Here is a 16778-nt window from a genome sequence, read left to right on the forward strand (position 1 = left end):
AGCTACAAAACTCTCTATGGTTTTAAGCAATCAGCAAGACCATGGAACATCAAAATGAACAAAGTCTTATTGGAAGAAAGATTTAAAAGGCAGCCAGATCTGTGTTTATACACAAAATGTACAGATGTAAAGTGGATGTATATTCTCTTATATGTGGATGATGTGATTATGGTTCATCAAGAGGAAACAGAACTTGCAAAGGTGACTACAATTCTGAATCAGCATTTTAAAACTAAAGTCCTTGGAAATGTGACATATTATCTAGGAATCCAGGTCTAAAGAGAAGAAGATGGGAGTTTTCTTCTAAACCAAAGTGCAAAAATCAACTCAATTCTGAATCAGTTTGGAATGTCAGAAGCCAGATATTGACCAGATATCGTAGCAACAAATGGAATTCTCTGCAGATATGTGGAAAAACCGGACCAAAAAGACTAGAATGCCATTAAGAGAGTTCTTTGATACTTGAAAGAGACTCAATAATAAATTTAAGGATATCTGCAACAGGAGATCTAAAACTCTATGTGGATGCAGACTGGGCTGGTGATCATAAGTGATTAAGTGATCATAAATCGACAAGCGGCTATTTGTTCAGGCTTGGGGAAAGTTACATTTCTTGGACTAGCACTAGCAGAACCCGGTGTCTGTAGCCTTGTCATCTACAGAAGCAGAGTATGTGTCTGCAGCCCACACAAGTCAAAATGTCATTTGGTTAAACCAAGTGATCTTAATAAGCCATCAACTCAACCGACAGTGTTTTATGAAGACAACCAGGGATGCGTTAAACTTGCAGTGAGAAGATCAATGTGAGAATGAAACACATTGATTTTAAACATCATCACCTGTGTGATTTGATAGAATGTGGCATAATTGCGTTTGTTTATTGCAAGACTGACCATATGATAGCTGATGTTATGATAAAGCCACTTCAAAGAGCAAAATTTGAACCACTATGGGACCAACAGGATAAGTAGTTGTTTAGTGGGGGTGTTGGAATAATGTTTATTATTGTGTATATTGCACCAACTACTATTTACAACTGTTTAAAACTGCGTGCCCACGATGCGTTTTTCATGCGTTTCCGCTGCGGAATTTCCGCAGCGGAAACGCATCAAAAGCGCATGGTAATCCGCACCCCATGGTCCCCAATGGCATTCCGCAATGTCAATGCACATGCTGCGGATTTTTCCGCAGCGCTTCTGCAGCGCAAATAAATCCGCAGCATGTTCATTAATTTTGCGGAAGCGCAGCGGAAGCGCCGCCATTGACTTGCATTGAGACGCATAGAATCCGTGTCTGTACATTTGTACAAGCGGATTATATGCGTCTCTATGTGCGGATGGTACCCAGTTCTGGAGGAGAGAAGACTCTCATCCGGACCTGGGTACCATTGTACCTGTGAAAAAAAGAATAAAATAACAAATAAAGTTTATATTCACCTGTCCGGCGGCCCCTGCAGCGCTCATCTTCCAGGACCTGAGATGACGTCGCGGTCATGTGACCGCAGGCTGTCTCGCGATGTGCCGGCAACCCGGTAGAAGCCAGGACGAGCGCGACAGCACACGCGGCGGGGGATCGGGGGTAAGTATAGCTTTATTTTTTTATTTTTACGGTCACACTATATAAATCCATGCTATTTGCATGGATTTATATAGTGTGACCTAGCTGTCAAGCACTTTCCAAGTGATGCTATCGCCTGGAAAGTGCTTGTCAGTCCGCATGCGGAAACACATGCGTTAACGCATGTGGGTATGCATGTGAATCCGCATGTATTCCGCATGTATTCTGCAGGAAAAACGCATGCACAATCTGCATGCGTTTTTTCTGCCAGGGAGATGCAGAAATTTTCTGCTTCATTTCTGCATCGTGGGCACATAGCCTAATAGTGCATGAGTTTCTGTCTCCAGCAATAGTGTTATATTGCCAATAATGCATTGTCCTGTTCAGTGTGTGTGTGTAGCTGGAGTACATTTTACTGTCACTTTGCAAGCTGACAGACAAGATGCTAAGATCCTAAGCTATAACAAATACCAGTTGTAAGCTGTGTTATCTTTGTTCCTGAATAAATATACAGTACAGACCAAAAGTTTAGACACACCTTCTCATTTAAAGTTTTTCTGTATTTTCATGACTATGAAAATTGTACATTCACACTGAAGGCATCAAAACTATGAATTAACACATGTGGAATTATATACTTAACAAAAAAAGTGTGAAACAACTGAAAATATGTCTTATATTCTAGGTTCTTCAAAATAGCCACCTTTTGCTTTGATGACTGCTTTGCACACTCTTGGCATTCTCTTGATGAGCTTCAAGAGGTAGTCACCGGAAATGGTTTTCACTTCACAGGTGTGCCCTGTCAGGTTTAATAAGTGGGATTTCTTGCCTTATAAATGGGGTTGGGACCATCAGTTGTGTTGTGCAGAAGTCTGGTGGATACACAGCTGATAGTCCTACTGAATAGACTGTTAGAATTTGTATTATGGCAAGAAAAAAGCAGCTATGTAAAGAAAAATGAGTGGCCATAATTGCTTTAAGAAATGAAGGTCAGTCAGTCCGAAAAATTGGGCAAACTTTGAAAGTGTCCCCAAGTACAGTTGCAAAAACAATCAAGCGCTACAAAGAAACTGGCTCACATGAGGACCGCCCCAGGAAAGGAAGACCAAGAGTCACCTCTGCTTCTGAGGATAAGTTTATCCGAGTCACCAGCCTCAGAAAATCTCAGGTTAACATCAGCGAAGATTAGAGACCAGGTCAATGCCACACAGAGTTCTAGCAGCAGACACATCTCTTCAACAACTGTTAAGAGGAGACTTTGTGCAGCAGGCCTTCATGGTAAAATAGCTGCTAGGAAACCACTACTAAGGACAGGCAACAAGCAGAAGAGACTTGTTTGGCTAAAGAAGACAAGGAATGGGCATTAGACCAGTGGAAATCTGTGCTTTGGTCTGAAGAGTCCAAATTTGAGATCTTTGGTTCCAGCCACTGTGTCTTTGTGCGACGCAGAAAAGGTGAACGGATGGACTCTACATGCCTGGTTCCCGTCGTGAAGCATGGAGGAGGAGGTGTGATGGTGTTGGGGTGCTTTGCTGGTGACACTGTTGGGGATTTATTCAAAATTGAAGGCATACTGAACCAGCATGGCTACCACAGCATCTTGCAGCGGCAAGCTATTCCATCCGGTTTGTGTTTAGTTGGACCATCATTTATTTTTCAACAGGACAATGACCCCAAACACACCTCCAGGCTGTGTAAGGGCTATTTGACCAAGAAGGAGAGTGATGGGGTGCTACGCCAGATGACCTGGCCTCCACAGTCACCAGACCTGTACCCAATCGAGATGGTTTTGGGTGAGCTGGACCGCAGAGTGAAGGCAAAAGGGCCAACAAGTGCTAAGCATCTCTGGGAACTCCTTCAAGATGGTTGGAAGACCATTTCCGGTGACTACCTCTTGAAGCTCATCAAGAGAATGCCAAGAGTGTGCAAAGCAGTCATCAAAGCAAAAGGTGGCTACTTTGAAGAACCTAGAATATAAGACATATTTTCAGTTGTTTCACACTTTTTTGTTAACTATATAATTCCACATGTGTTAATTCATAGTTTTGATGCCTTCAGTGTGAATGTACAAATTTGATAGTCATGAAATACAGCAAAATCTTTAAATGAGAAGGTGTGTCCAAACTTTTGGTCTGTACTGTATATTCATTGATGAACGGCTGGACAGTACAGAGATTAATCCGCTGCCAACAGTTGACCAACAAAAAGCTTGTAATGTTATGTAAAGAATAAAATGTTTTGACTGCTGGAATGAAAAAAAGCTAAATATTAAATGTTTACATTTTTTGTTTTAGTTGGCAAATAATGTAGAAAATTACATTATGAAGTTTGAAACCTACAGCACTGCATCTAACGCAACCGTTGTACTGTATCTCACAAAGGTAACATACTTGTTATTACTTTCTGTTACTGAACCTGCATTTCTTAGTACTTACATATGCTATTTAAAAATTCAATTGCAGGTTCCTAATAATGATGTTTTTGAAATTGGATTTCGGATACATAAGAATTTTGAAATAGGACTGCTGCAACCAGCCGACATTTCCATATATGAGTATTACGATCTTGGTAATAAATGCCTCCCCTACATCTCTGTAAATTGCCTTCTTCTCTAGACATTTGTTATGATAAAACATAGTTGAAGGGTGTGACTGCTTTAGATAACCTCTTTAAATGGCTTCTATTAGGGGATAACCCCCAAGCCTGTTTTCACCTTCATGACCAGGCCAAATTTTACAATTCTGACCAGTATCACTTTATGAGGTAATTACTCTGGAACGCTTTAACGGATCCCATTGATTCTGAGACTGAGACTGTTTTTTCGTGACATATTGTACTTCATGCCAGTGGTAAAATTTGTTCTATATGACTTGCGTTTATTTGTGAAAATATTAGAAATTTGGCGATTATTTGGAAAATTTTGCAGTTTTCAAACTTTTCATTTTTATGCCCACAAACCAGAGAGTTACGTCACACAAAATAGTTAATAAATAACATTTCCCAGATGTCTACTTTACATCTGCATCATTTTTTAAACAACATTTTTTAGGAAGTTAGAGGGCTTAAAATTGATCAGCAATTTCTAATTTGTCCGACAAAATTTACAAAACCATTTTTTAGGGACAACATCACATTTGATGTAGCTTTGGGGGCCTATGTGACAGAAAATATCCAAACGTGACACCATTCTGCACCCCTCAAAGTCCTCAAAACCACATTCAAGAATTTTATTAACCCTTCAGGTGCTTCACAGGGATTAAAGGAACGTGAAAGGAAAAAATGTACATTGAATTCTTTTCACAAAAATGTTATTAAGCCACAATTTTTTTTTATTTTCACAGGGTTAACAGGAGAAAATGGACCCCAAAATTTTGATGATTTTGATGGAATGGTCTGCGGGCGTCATGTCATGTTTGAAGAGCCCCTGATGTGCCTAAATAGTGGAAACATCCCACAAGTGACCCCATTTTGGAAACTAGAACCCTTAAGGAATTTATTTAGACATGTGGTGAGCACCATGAACCCACAGGTGCTTTCCAGAATTTTACAATATTGAACTGTGAAAATGAAAAAATTTGATTTTTCACACAATATTGTTGTGGCGCACAGCAGGGCTTGGAAAGGAAGGAGTGATGTCTTGGAATGCAGACTTTGACGGAATGGTCTGCAGGCATATCATGCTTGTAGAGCCACTGATGTGCAATGAAAACCCCCCACAAGTGACCCTTTATTGGAATTGATCTATTGTTTTTGTGGTGGCATATGTAAGATGTGTAGAGTACATCAGGTTGGCATACATAAGTTGTGCAGACTGCATCAGGTTGGCATTAGTGATGAGTGAGCACTAAAATGCTCGTGTACCCGTTGCTCGGGTCGAGCACATTGGAATACTCGGGTGCTCGACCCGAGCAACGAGCCTAATGTAAGTCTATGGGAAACTCGAGCATTTTTCAGGCGGCTCCCCCCGGCGGTCTGCAGAGGGCCTAAAAATTGCCCAAATCGATGGGAACAGTGCTCAAATGACATGAGAACAGCATGGGGAAGACCCCTGGATGCATCTCTGACTCCCAGATCACTGCTGTCAACAACATTGTCCGAGTATTACACCACTTTTATGGGCTCACAATAAAACATACAAAAACGAAACCAAAATGGATTTTCCTGGGAAATATGTTAAGGAAAATCCTTTCCAGGGTAATGACTTGTATATAAGGTAAAATAAATAACCAAAAACAAAAATACTCCTCCACACCTTGGGCTATGTTCACACGTAGCATTTTTGATGCATTTTGCACTTTTGCATTGCTTTCAACCAAGACAAATGCATTCACCAGGAAATGTAATTTTAACATTTTACAACCTTATCTGGCCATGTGGTGTGTGACACATCATCAGACACATGCATACAGTGCTGAAAAGACATGGCAACAGCATGGGGAAGACCTCTGGAAGCATCTCTGACTCCCAGGTCACTGCCTAAAAGTGTGCCCATCATAAGTGATCCTTGGCACATGCGAAGATGCCTCCCGCCATGCACCTGTCATTGCAGACTTGCAATACTCACCGTCCACGTCCTTGTCCCAGTGCAGCGTTCAGTTGTCCCTACTCCATTCCTTGCAATGCAAGCACAAGTATGCAGCCAGCCACCCACCAACTAACCCACAGGCTGCAGTACTATACTGCCAAATTTTTGACAGCTGCTTGCACTTGAAATGTGGCCTTTTAGGCTCGTGGAGGCGGAAGCTTTTCATAACCTCATGCCGGCGTCGGCTGGGTGTCCATACTCAGTCCCCAGCCTCCACTGTTTCTCCCGGTGTCGTCTCCGCCTTCCACAAGCACGGGTCCCACAACATTACCTGTGCCCTCTCCAGTGCACTTACTGGGAAGGACCGCCTAACCACAAACACGTGGACAGGTGAATGTGGCTAGGGACGGTACGGAGCCAGTCCACAGCTTTTTTTGCTGAGTTGTATTTCACCACAGCCATATTCTTTAGCTTGGTGAAAGGACTTAGAAAACCATATCTACCCAGCTATCATTTCTCCCAGGAAGTCCTCTAAAGCTGCTTTCACTTTAAATGTGGCCTTTTAGGCTCGTGGAGGCGGAAGCTTTTCATAACCTCATGCCGGCGGTGGCTGGGTGTCCATACTCGGTCCCCAGCCGCCACTGTTTCTCCTGATGTCATCTCGGTCTCCAAAAGGACGGGTCCCACAACATTACCCGTGCCCTCCACAGTGCACTTACTGGGAAGGACAGCCTAACCACAAACACGTGGACAGGGGAATGTGGCCAGGGACAGTACGGAGCCAGTCCACAGCTTTTTTTTGCTGAGAGTTGTATTTCACCACAGCCATATTCTTTAGCTTGGTGAAAGGACTGGCATAGAGGGAAACCGTATCTACTTAGCGTGTCATTTCTCCCAGGAAGTCCTCTAAAGCAGCTTTTGCAGAAGCAATGGCAGCCCGTCCAACATCAACTCGCACTTCTTGTTGGTGCTTTGACACACAAACATCTTTCTTTGCGCATTTAATTTCATGACTACAGAGTTGGGCAATGGCCTGATCTGCAATCCGGTGTGAGAAATAACATGCATAAGCACGTCCGATCCACATAAAAAAAACAGCCATAGAGTGTCCAGGAACCTTCCCCCACACATTTCTTAGCCAGGGCTGCATCTTGGCAGGGTTGGACGAACCCACCAGAAAACCGGAGACTCCTGGGGTGGGCCCTGGCTTCTCCTTCAGGAGAGTTCATAGTGCCGAGGTGAGGCCATGATGATGATAGAGGCCACCATCTGCTTAGTTTTCTGTTACTTGGAATGCAAGCGCAAGTATGCTGCCAGCCGCCCACCACAGGCTGCAATACTAAACTGCCAGATTTCTGGGCAGCTGCTTGCACTTGAAATGTGGCCTTTTAGGCTCGTGGAGGCGGAAGCTTTTCACACCCTCATGCCTCGTGTCCATACTCGGTCCCCAGCCATCACTATTTCTCCCGGTGTTGTCTCCGCCTTCTACAAGCGCGGGTCCCTGCACATTACTGCTGGTACTTTTCTGTGTGAATTTGCCTGCCTCCTACCACCCTGGAATATTTCCAGTAAACTATGGTACGACGCCATGGTTTTAGCACTGCCCCCAGTAACAGTAGCAAAGCCATCCCCAATTTCCTTCTCAGGAATTTTATTTGGTAGACTGAGTGGCTGCCCAAATACATTATTTTCTCACAAAGGAGCTGAAGATAGAGTGGCAGTAGGTGCGAGTTTCTCCAGCCTGCTAGATATTAGACGGTGAATGGCAGCACATTGGATCAGTGGTTAGCACTGAAGCCTTGCAGCGCTGGGATCCTGGTTTCAAATCCCAGCAAGGACAACATCTGCAAGGACTTTTATGTTCTCCCCATGTTTGCGTGGGTTTCCACCTCAGTAAAAAAGCAGCAATATAGTGTCCGGGAACCTTCCCACACACCTTTCTTAGCCAGGACTGCTTCTCAGCAGGGTTGGACGGTCCCAGGGCACACCAGAGGATTCCTGATGGTGGGCACAATGTTTTTCAATCTGAAACAGCTTCTCAGTGGGAGTTGTATTTCACCACAGCCATATTCTTTAGCTCGGTGAAAGGACTGGCATAGAGGGAAACCGTATCTACTCCGGCTGTCATTTCTCCGTCACCAGGTTCCCCCCATTGTCACACACGACCACGCCTGGCTGTATGTTCAGTGGTGAGAGCCACAGATCAAGCTGCTGTGTTACAGCTTTCAACAACTCTGCAGCACTGGGCGGTTTGTCACCTAAGCATTAAGCATGTTATCTTCAGCACAGCCTGTTGCCGCTTGGTCAAGGCAGTGCTGCAGTGCTTTCAGCTTGTGACTGATGTGGTCATTTCGGAGATCGAGGAGGAGGTGCAGGAGCTGAACAATGTGATTACATTGAGGTTACATTGGCGACTCTGTTTTTATACTAAAGAAAGATCCTACTGTTTGTTTGTATGTTTTTTTACGTTATTTTTTAAGGCAAATACATTCACCGGGAAATGTCATTTTAACATTTTACAACCTTATCTGGCAATGTGGTGTGTGACACATCATCAGACACATCCTGTTTCATTGATGATGGAGGGACTCTGATAGACACATAGAGCAGAGCCACAGTAACAAGTACGACATGTTCCCATTAGAAAGGAGAGGGTCTGATATACAGTTATAGGGTATGCAGTGAGTCCAACGGCTGACCAAATTTAGGAAAAACCCCACTAACAATTTAAAGAGACATAGATCAGGGCCACAGTAACGACAAATTCCCATTAGAAAGAAGAGAGTCTGCTATACAGTTATAGGGTATGCAGTGAGTCTAACGGCTGACCAAATTTAGGAAAAACCCCACTAAGAATTTAAAGAGACATAAAGCAGGGCCACAGAAATGACAACTTCCCATTAGAAAGGAGAGAGTCTCCCATAGTGTTGGCCTATGCAGTGAATGCAAGGGCTGCCAAAAATTTGGAGGCACTTCAATGCCCCTTGGAAGAGACGTGGAGGAGGGCCTCATAAAAAAATGTTCCCATTAGAAAGGAGCGGGCCTCCTATACTTGTAATACCCATGCACTAAGTGTATGGGCTGACAAACATTTACCCCTGGAGGTATACATGAACATACTGTATAAAAAATTGTTTTTACGGGCATCATAAACACCCTTTAAAAAAATTATGTGGGTGTTGCATCACGGACCACGGTCACGCTGGTGATATGGTGGTGGAGGATGAGGAGAAGAAGGAGGACAAGAGCAAATAGACAAAATCAGGAAGCGTATACCCATGTCTGGGTGTGAAAAGGTGCATGAGAATACACCTCCCAAGAAAAGACACTGGATTTGAGTATATGTTACGCTGCTATCATTCGGTGGTGTTGAGAAGTCTGGCCCAATCCAGCCCTTGTTCATTTTAATAAGAGTCAGCCTGTCAGCATTTTCAGTTGACAGGCGGATGCGCTTATCAGTTATAATTCCACCAGCAGCACTAAAAACCCGCTCTGATAAAACGCTGGCGGCAGGGCAGGCCAGGACCTCCAAGGCATAGAGAGCCAGTTCATTCCACGTATCCAGCTTGGATGCCCAATAATTATAAGGCGCAGAGGAATCACGGAGGATGTTGGTACGGTTGGCAAGGTACTCCCTCAGCATCTTCCCAAACTTTGCACTCCTTGTGAGAGTACAACCGCGCCTCAGGGCCTGTGCGATGGGAGGGGCTAAGAAAACTCTCCCAGAACTTTGAAAGTTTTCCCCTGCCTCTGCTGGATTGGAGTTGTGTCTCTCTTGCCTGTACTCCTTGGTTGACCAACGAAGTGTGCCCTCTGCCGCCAGTGTATTCAGATGGGAATTTTTTTAATAGTTCCGCAACAAGGGCCTTCTGGTACAGCCCCATTATTGTAGACCTGCCCTGCCCAGGAATAAGAGATATAAAGTTCTCCTTGTAGCGTGGGTCTAGAAGTGTCACCAACCAGTAATGACTGTCACCCAAAATTTTGAGAACGCGAGGGTCATGGGAAAGGCAGCGTAACATAAACTCAGCCATGTGTGCCAGACTACTAACAGGAAAGACTTCCGTGTCCTCACCAAGAGGATGACAGACCATGCTCTCCTCCTCCTCCTCTCTGTCCTCTGTCCATCCACGCTGAACAGACAGTATGACAGCTGTGCAGGTAGTACCATCTATAGTGCATGAAACTAGCTCCTGTCCTTCCTCCTCCTCCTCTTCCTCATTGTCACCCAATCTACGTTGGGATGAAATGAGGCTGGGCTGTGTGTAATCACCCTGTATGGTTCCTTGCTCCATCTCATCATGCTCTGCCTGCAATGCATCCTCTTTGATTGTGAGCAGAAGACAGAGAAGCGGGATGGTGACGCTAATTATGGCGTCATCGCCGCTCACCTTCTTGGTGGAGTCCTCAAAGTTTTGGAGGATGGTACATACAGTACAGACCAAAAGTTTGGACACACCTTCTCATTTAAAGATTTTTCTGTATTTTCATGACTATGAAAATTGTACATTCACACTTAAGGCATCAAAACTATGAATTAACACATGTGGAATTATATACTTAACAAAAAAGTGTGAAACAACTGAAAATATGTCTTATATTCTAGGTTCTTCAAAGTAGCCATCTTTTGCTTTGATGACTGCTTTGCACACTCTTGGCATTCTCTTGATGAGCTTCAAGAGGTAGTCACCAGAAATGGTCTTCCAACAATCTTGAAGGAGTTCCCAGAGATGCTTAGCACTTGTTGGCCCCTTTGCATTCACTCTGCGGTCCAGCTCACCCAAAACCATCTCGATTGGGTACAGGTCTGGTGACTGTGGAGGCCAGGTCATCTGGCGTAGCACTCCATCACTCTCCCTCTTGGTCAAATAGCCCTTACACAGCCTGGAGGTGTGTTTGGAGTCATTGTCCTGTTGAAAAATAAATGATGGTCCAACTAAACACAAACCGGATGGAATAGCATGCCGCTGCAAGAAGCTGTGGTAGCCATGCTGGTTCAGTATGCCTTCAATTTTGAATAAATCCCCAACAGTGTCACCAGCAAAGCACCCCCACACCATCACACCTCCTCCTCCATGCTTCACGATGGGAACCAGGCATGTAGAGTCCATCCGTTCACCTTTTCTGCGTCGCACAAAGACACAGTGGTTGGAACCAAAGATCTCAAATTTGGACTCATCAGACCAAAGCACAGATTTCCACTGGTCTAATGTCCTTTCCTTGTCTTCTTTAGCCCAAACAAGTCTCTTCTGCTTGTTGCCTGTCCTTAGCAGTGGTTTCCTAACAGCTATTTTACCATGAAGGCCTGCTGCACAAAGTTTCCTCTTAACAGTTGTTGAAGAGATGTGTCTGCTGCTAGAACTCTGTGTGGCATTGACCTGGTCTCTAATCTGAGCTGCTGTTAACCTGCGATTTCTGAGGCTGGTGACTCGGATAAACTTATCCTCAGAAGCAGAGGTAACTCTAGGTCTTCCTTTCCTGGGGCGGTCCTCATGTGAGCCAGTTTCTTTGTAGCGCTTGATGGTTTTGCAACTGCACTTGGGGACACTTTCAAAGTTTTCCCAATTTTTCGCACTGACTGACCTTCATTTCTTAAAGTAATGATGGCCACTCTTTTTTCTTTACTTAGCTGCTTTTTTCTTGCCATAATACAAATTCTAACAGTCTATTCAGTAGGACTATCAGCTGTGTATCTACCAGACTTCTGCACAACACAACTGATGGTCCCAACCCCATTTATAAGGCAAGAAATCCCACTTATTAAACCTGACAGGGCACACCTGTGAAGTGAAAACCATTTCCGGTGACTACATCTTGAAGCTCATCAAGAGAATGCCTCTTTAAATGAGAAGGTGTGTCCAAACTTTTGGTCTGTACTGTATATGGGAGCCGTGTGACAGAGAAAACACATTTTTAAATAGCTGGATTTCTAGCGCTGTAATATGGAAAGGACCTAGCTGTATTCTGCAGTGCCAACAAGCAAATGGCGGAAAATCGGTGTTCTCTGGATTGCTTTTTAAGCAAATAATGAGGTTTAAGATCCAAAAAAAAGTATTCCTGGCCCCTGAGACCTGGGCCTTTGTATAGAAATATCTAACAGCAGAAGGCAGAATTGGAATGGAGCTGACGCGCCCCCTGGGCCTGTGCTGCTGCTGCTTTGCAGGGGGAATACCCGGAGCCGGATCGCTGGGGGTTGTAGTTCTCCGTGGCGGTGACCCGGTCCGTGCCCAGGGTGGTCAAACCAGTGGCAGTCTATTTGTATGGTAATAAGTGTCCGACTACGCCACCCGTGGATTGCGGTCAGTGGGGACCGCCGCTGCACTGCAGACCGCTGAGGCTGATGTTGTTTGTGCAGCTGAGTATGGGATGACTCCCCACGGGAGGAGTATTGCCTCAGGGCAGCTGGTGTGGATAATGATGGGAGTGATGGTGCGAGTGTCCCAGTACTGATGGTGCTGGTGCGGCGATGAAACACAGAGACTTGTGGTGCAGTTTCCAAAGCTTTACTCACTGTTGTTGTTCAGATCACTTCGGCCAGCAGTGACCGCCCGAGCCGTGCTGCGTCCACCAGGTGAGGGACTCGGTCAACTCCCAGGCAATTCCAGAGTGCGGTTCAGAGCTCCCCTCTCTTCCTTTCTACTGGCCGTCCTCACCAGTGACCCACCTTTGTCCAGCTTCCTCGGGCCTTCTGTTGGTGAAACCTCTCTCCGGTTTCCCTGACCCTATGCGGTATGCCTTTCTGGTGGATGTAGTGAGGGGTCGCACCAAGATGTGGTGACAACCTCCGGTTTTGGCTGAGGATTAGTCGCCTCCACCAATTCGGGTTCCGGTACCCTGCTCTGCCAACCCTTCACCCAGTATCTCCTCTGGGAATCTGGGGTTCCTTCTGCCTTCGTGTCTCTGGGCCTTTCTCTGTGTTCCTCGCCTCCTTTCTCCTCTGTTTCAGTTCCTTTCTTACTCTCCTTGCTGTTCCTTCTCTTCTCTCCCTCTCTGCTGTCTCAGGCCTCTTCTCCAGGCCTGGCTCTGGAGCTGGGCCCAGACTGAGCCACAGCTCCCTGTCAGCCCTCTCTGGCTGAGCTCCTCTCTGAACTGACCCTGATCTAAGATGGTGCCCACCTTATATACCTCCTTCTGACACCCGAGCCCAGGTGACTAGCAACCAATGGGCTCCTACCTATGCCCAGAAACCCACCCCTATCTGCTCCTACACCACTGGGTTTTCCTCCCCCTCCCCACTCCAGCCAGGAACAGAAGCTGTCGTGCCTGCACTCTGTCTAGTGGGAGCACCGTTGGTCTGTTCCTTGGAAATGGGGTGTGTGTGGTGCATGCAGCCTACTGAGCCCTGGTCCACACTCCATCCTTACCCGGGAGTGGAATATCACACCTCTGGTCTGAGGTGCAATACCCCTGTAGCAGCCGAGCCCTCGGGGTGCTACAGAGCCTCTTGTGCTATATACACTGCAGTCTGCTATATACCCTGCCTACCTACTGTATATACACTGCCTGCCTGATATCTCTGCAGATGGATTAGTTAGTCCTCAAAAGGACTGTTTGTTAAGATTGATATGTGTAATGTACTGGTTTTTCTCCCTACACTACCTAATACACAAGCAAATCTCTCCCTGACGCAGCAGCACCTTTCCCTACTCTGCCTGATTCCGGAGTGACTGTGATGAGCACAGCGGCGCCAGGTCTGATATAGACCTGATGACGCTGAGCGGCCATCCAATCACTGTAATGCCACAACCACCATGGCTGCGGCATTACAATTAGTGGCAGGCAATCCCTGCATGTTGATTGGCGCTCTAAAGAGCGCCAAACATGCAGGGAGGGGGCCCGAGCTCCTGCTGAGCAACCCCAGAAATACTCGACGAGCGCCGAGCATGTCGAGCAGTGAGATGCTCGGGTGAGCACCGAGCAGTAGCAAGCATGCTTGCTCATCACTAGTTGGCATACGTGAGTTGTGTCGAATGCCTCAGGTTGGCATATGTAAATTGTGTAGAGTGCATCAGGTTGGCATACGTGAGTTGTGGAGAGTGCATTAGGTTGGCATATCTGAGTAGTGTAGAGTGCATTAGGTTGGCATACCTGAGTAGTGTAGAGTGCATTAGGTTAGCATACCTAAGTAGTGTAGAGTGCATCACCTCTTGTCAGGTCTTCTACTAGCTGCCCCAAAAAGTATCATATAACAAGCTGAGGAATATTTCTCCCCTTTGCAGTTGAAGCAAAACCATTACTGCAGTCAATAAATGGGAAATTAAAATCTCCCATAATCACTATTATAGCAGCCTGTGCAGTGCCCCCTTCATCTGATTATGCAGCCGACCCTTCAGTTCCTCAGTGATATTGGGTGGTCTATACATTACACCAAAAATTACTTTTTCATTCTTTATCTCCACCCACAAGGTTTCGACTTCATCATCATCATCATCATCATCATATTCCCTATTGCCTCTGTCACGCTCTCTTTCCTATCACTCATACAGACCTACTGCTCATGTCCTATTTGCCCTGTCTCTCTGAAAGAGTGTTTTAAGTCTATTTCATACCATGTTTTTGTAACTTTTAACAGCCTCATGTTTTTATATTGTAAGCAAAAAAAAACATGGTCCATTTTGTCTTATTTTTTAACCCCATTCTGACGCAGGGCGTAATAATATGTACCAGAGCCCTGGGCCTTAATAACCAGGTACAGATTATTACGCCCTGGTGATCGCGCACACACAGACGCTGTGCAGGCGCGATCGCCGCCAGGTGTCAGCTGATTCTAACAGCTGACACCCGGTACTATGTGCCAGGAGCGGTCCCACACCGCTCCTGGCACATTAACCCCCAAAATGCTGCGATCAAAGTTGATCGCAACATTTCGGGGGAAACAGAGGTCAGAGCGCCCCTCTTATCTTGGATCGAGGACCCCGCGCTGTGTGCGCCAGGTCCCAATCATTGCCATGGTGACCCTACATAGTCATGATGACATCCAGGTCACCAGGCATCAGGAAGTTAGATAGATCGTCTAACTTATGCCAGGGCAGAGCTGACAGCCTGCATAGCACAGAGATGCTGCAGTATTTCTATGCTGTGCAAGCGATCAGCCTGCAAAAAATGAAAGTCCCATAGTGGGACAAAGTGTAAAAGTGAAAAAAGTGTCAGAAAGTGAAAAAAAAAATGTAAAAAAAAAAATATGAAAAAATAATCCAAAAAAATAGAAATATACTGTATCCATAAATACTTATTATTATGAAAAAAAACTAAACAATAAAAGTACATATATTTGATATCGCCTGGTCCGGAACGACCTGACCTATAAAACTGTCCCACTAGTTAACCTATTAAGTGAACACGGTAAAAAAAAAAAAAAAACATGCTTTATCATACCGCCAAACAAAAAATGGAATAAAACGCGATCAAAAAGACGAATGTAAATAAAAATGGTACCGCTGAAAACTACATCTTGTCCCGCAAAAAATCAAGCTGCCATACAGCTCCATCAGCCGAAAAATAAAAAAGTTATAGCTCTCAGAATAAAGCGATGCAAAAAAAATATTTTTTCTATAAAATAGTTTTATTGTGTAAAAGCGCCAAAACATTAAAAAAACTATATAAATGTAGTATCGCTGTAAACGTACTGACCCGAAGAATAACACAGCCTTATCAATTTTACCACACGAGGAACGGCATAAAAGAAAACAAAAAAAAACAATTCCTGAATTGTTGGTTTTTGTTTATTCTGCCTCCCAAAAGTCAGAATAGAAAGCGATCAAAAAATGTCACGTGCCCGAAAATGGTACCAATAAAAATGTCAACTTGTTCCGCAAAAAAAAGCCCTTACATGACTCTGTCGGCCAAATTATGGAAAAATGATTGCAAAAATTAGTCTTTGCAAAAAAAGCGTCTTTTTGTGTGTAACAGATGCCAAACATAAAAACCCGATATGAATCTGGTATTGCTGTAATTGCACGTACCCGAAGAATAAAGTCGTCTAATTACTTATACCACACGAGGAACGGCGTATAAAATACATGTTAGGGTTAAGTTTGTGATAGGGTTATAGTTAAGGTTAGGGTTGTGTTAGGGTTAGGGTTGTTTGGGGTTGGGATTTTTTTCAAAAGTAAAGAAAAAAAAATGATGACGATATGGCGACTAGTGTTGAGCGCAATTGCTCGCTACTTGAGTTTGCATCGGGTGCTCGGGTATGCACCGAGTATCGCAGGTGCTCGAGTGACATGCTCGAGTCTCCACCCCATATGTTTCGCAACTGTTATACAGCCAAAAAAGCACGCGGGAATTGCCTGGAATGCACGGGCAATTCACGCATGTTTGTTTTTTTTGTGTCTAACAACCGTGTGCGGGGGCGGGGACTCGAGCATGTCACTCGAGCACCCGCGATACTTGATGCATACCATAGTACCCGATGCAAACTCAAGTAGCAAGCAGTGCTCAAGACTAATGACAACATATTCAGTATGATGACCTAATGTTATCAAATTCTGTGTCGTACCTCTGGGTTCAAAATGATCACTATACCCCTTGATAAAATTCTTGAGGGGTCTAGTTTCCAAAATAGGGTCACTTGTCGGGGGTTTCCATTGTTTAGACTCATCAGGGGCTCAACAAACGCGACATGGTGTCCACTCTCGATTCCAGCCAATTTTGCGTTCAAAAAGTCACACAGTGCTCCTTCTCTTCTGGACCCTGC

The 16778-nt window shown here is 44.8% G+C and overlaps 1 protein-coding gene across 2 annotated transcripts in view; it reads left to right on the plus strand.

Annotated features, from left to right (window-relative positions):
• The window catches only part of LOC141153639 (venom factor-like), a 302324-nt gene that overhangs the window by 227769 nt on the left and 57777 nt on the right, over nucleotides 1-16778 (plus strand). For both annotated transcript variants that reach the window (XM_073638632.1, XM_073638641.1), the window contains 2 exons: nucleotides 3852-3938; nucleotides 4020-4125. In XM_073638632.1, coding sequence (XP_073494733.1) covers nucleotides 3852-3938; nucleotides 4020-4125 — 193 coding nt within the window. The remainder of the gene's footprint in view (nucleotides 1-3851; nucleotides 3939-4019; nucleotides 4126-16778) is intronic.

The sequence above is a fragment of the Phyllobates terribilis genome, unplaced genomic scaffold (assembly GCF_046119375.1).
Source record: "Phyllobates terribilis strain yellow unplaced genomic scaffold, ASM4611937v1 Scaffold_1__5_contigs__length_1240528914, whole genome shotgun sequence".
In the NCBI taxonomy this organism is placed as follows: Eukaryota; Metazoa; Chordata; class Amphibia; order Anura; family Dendrobatidae; genus Phyllobates; species Phyllobates terribilis.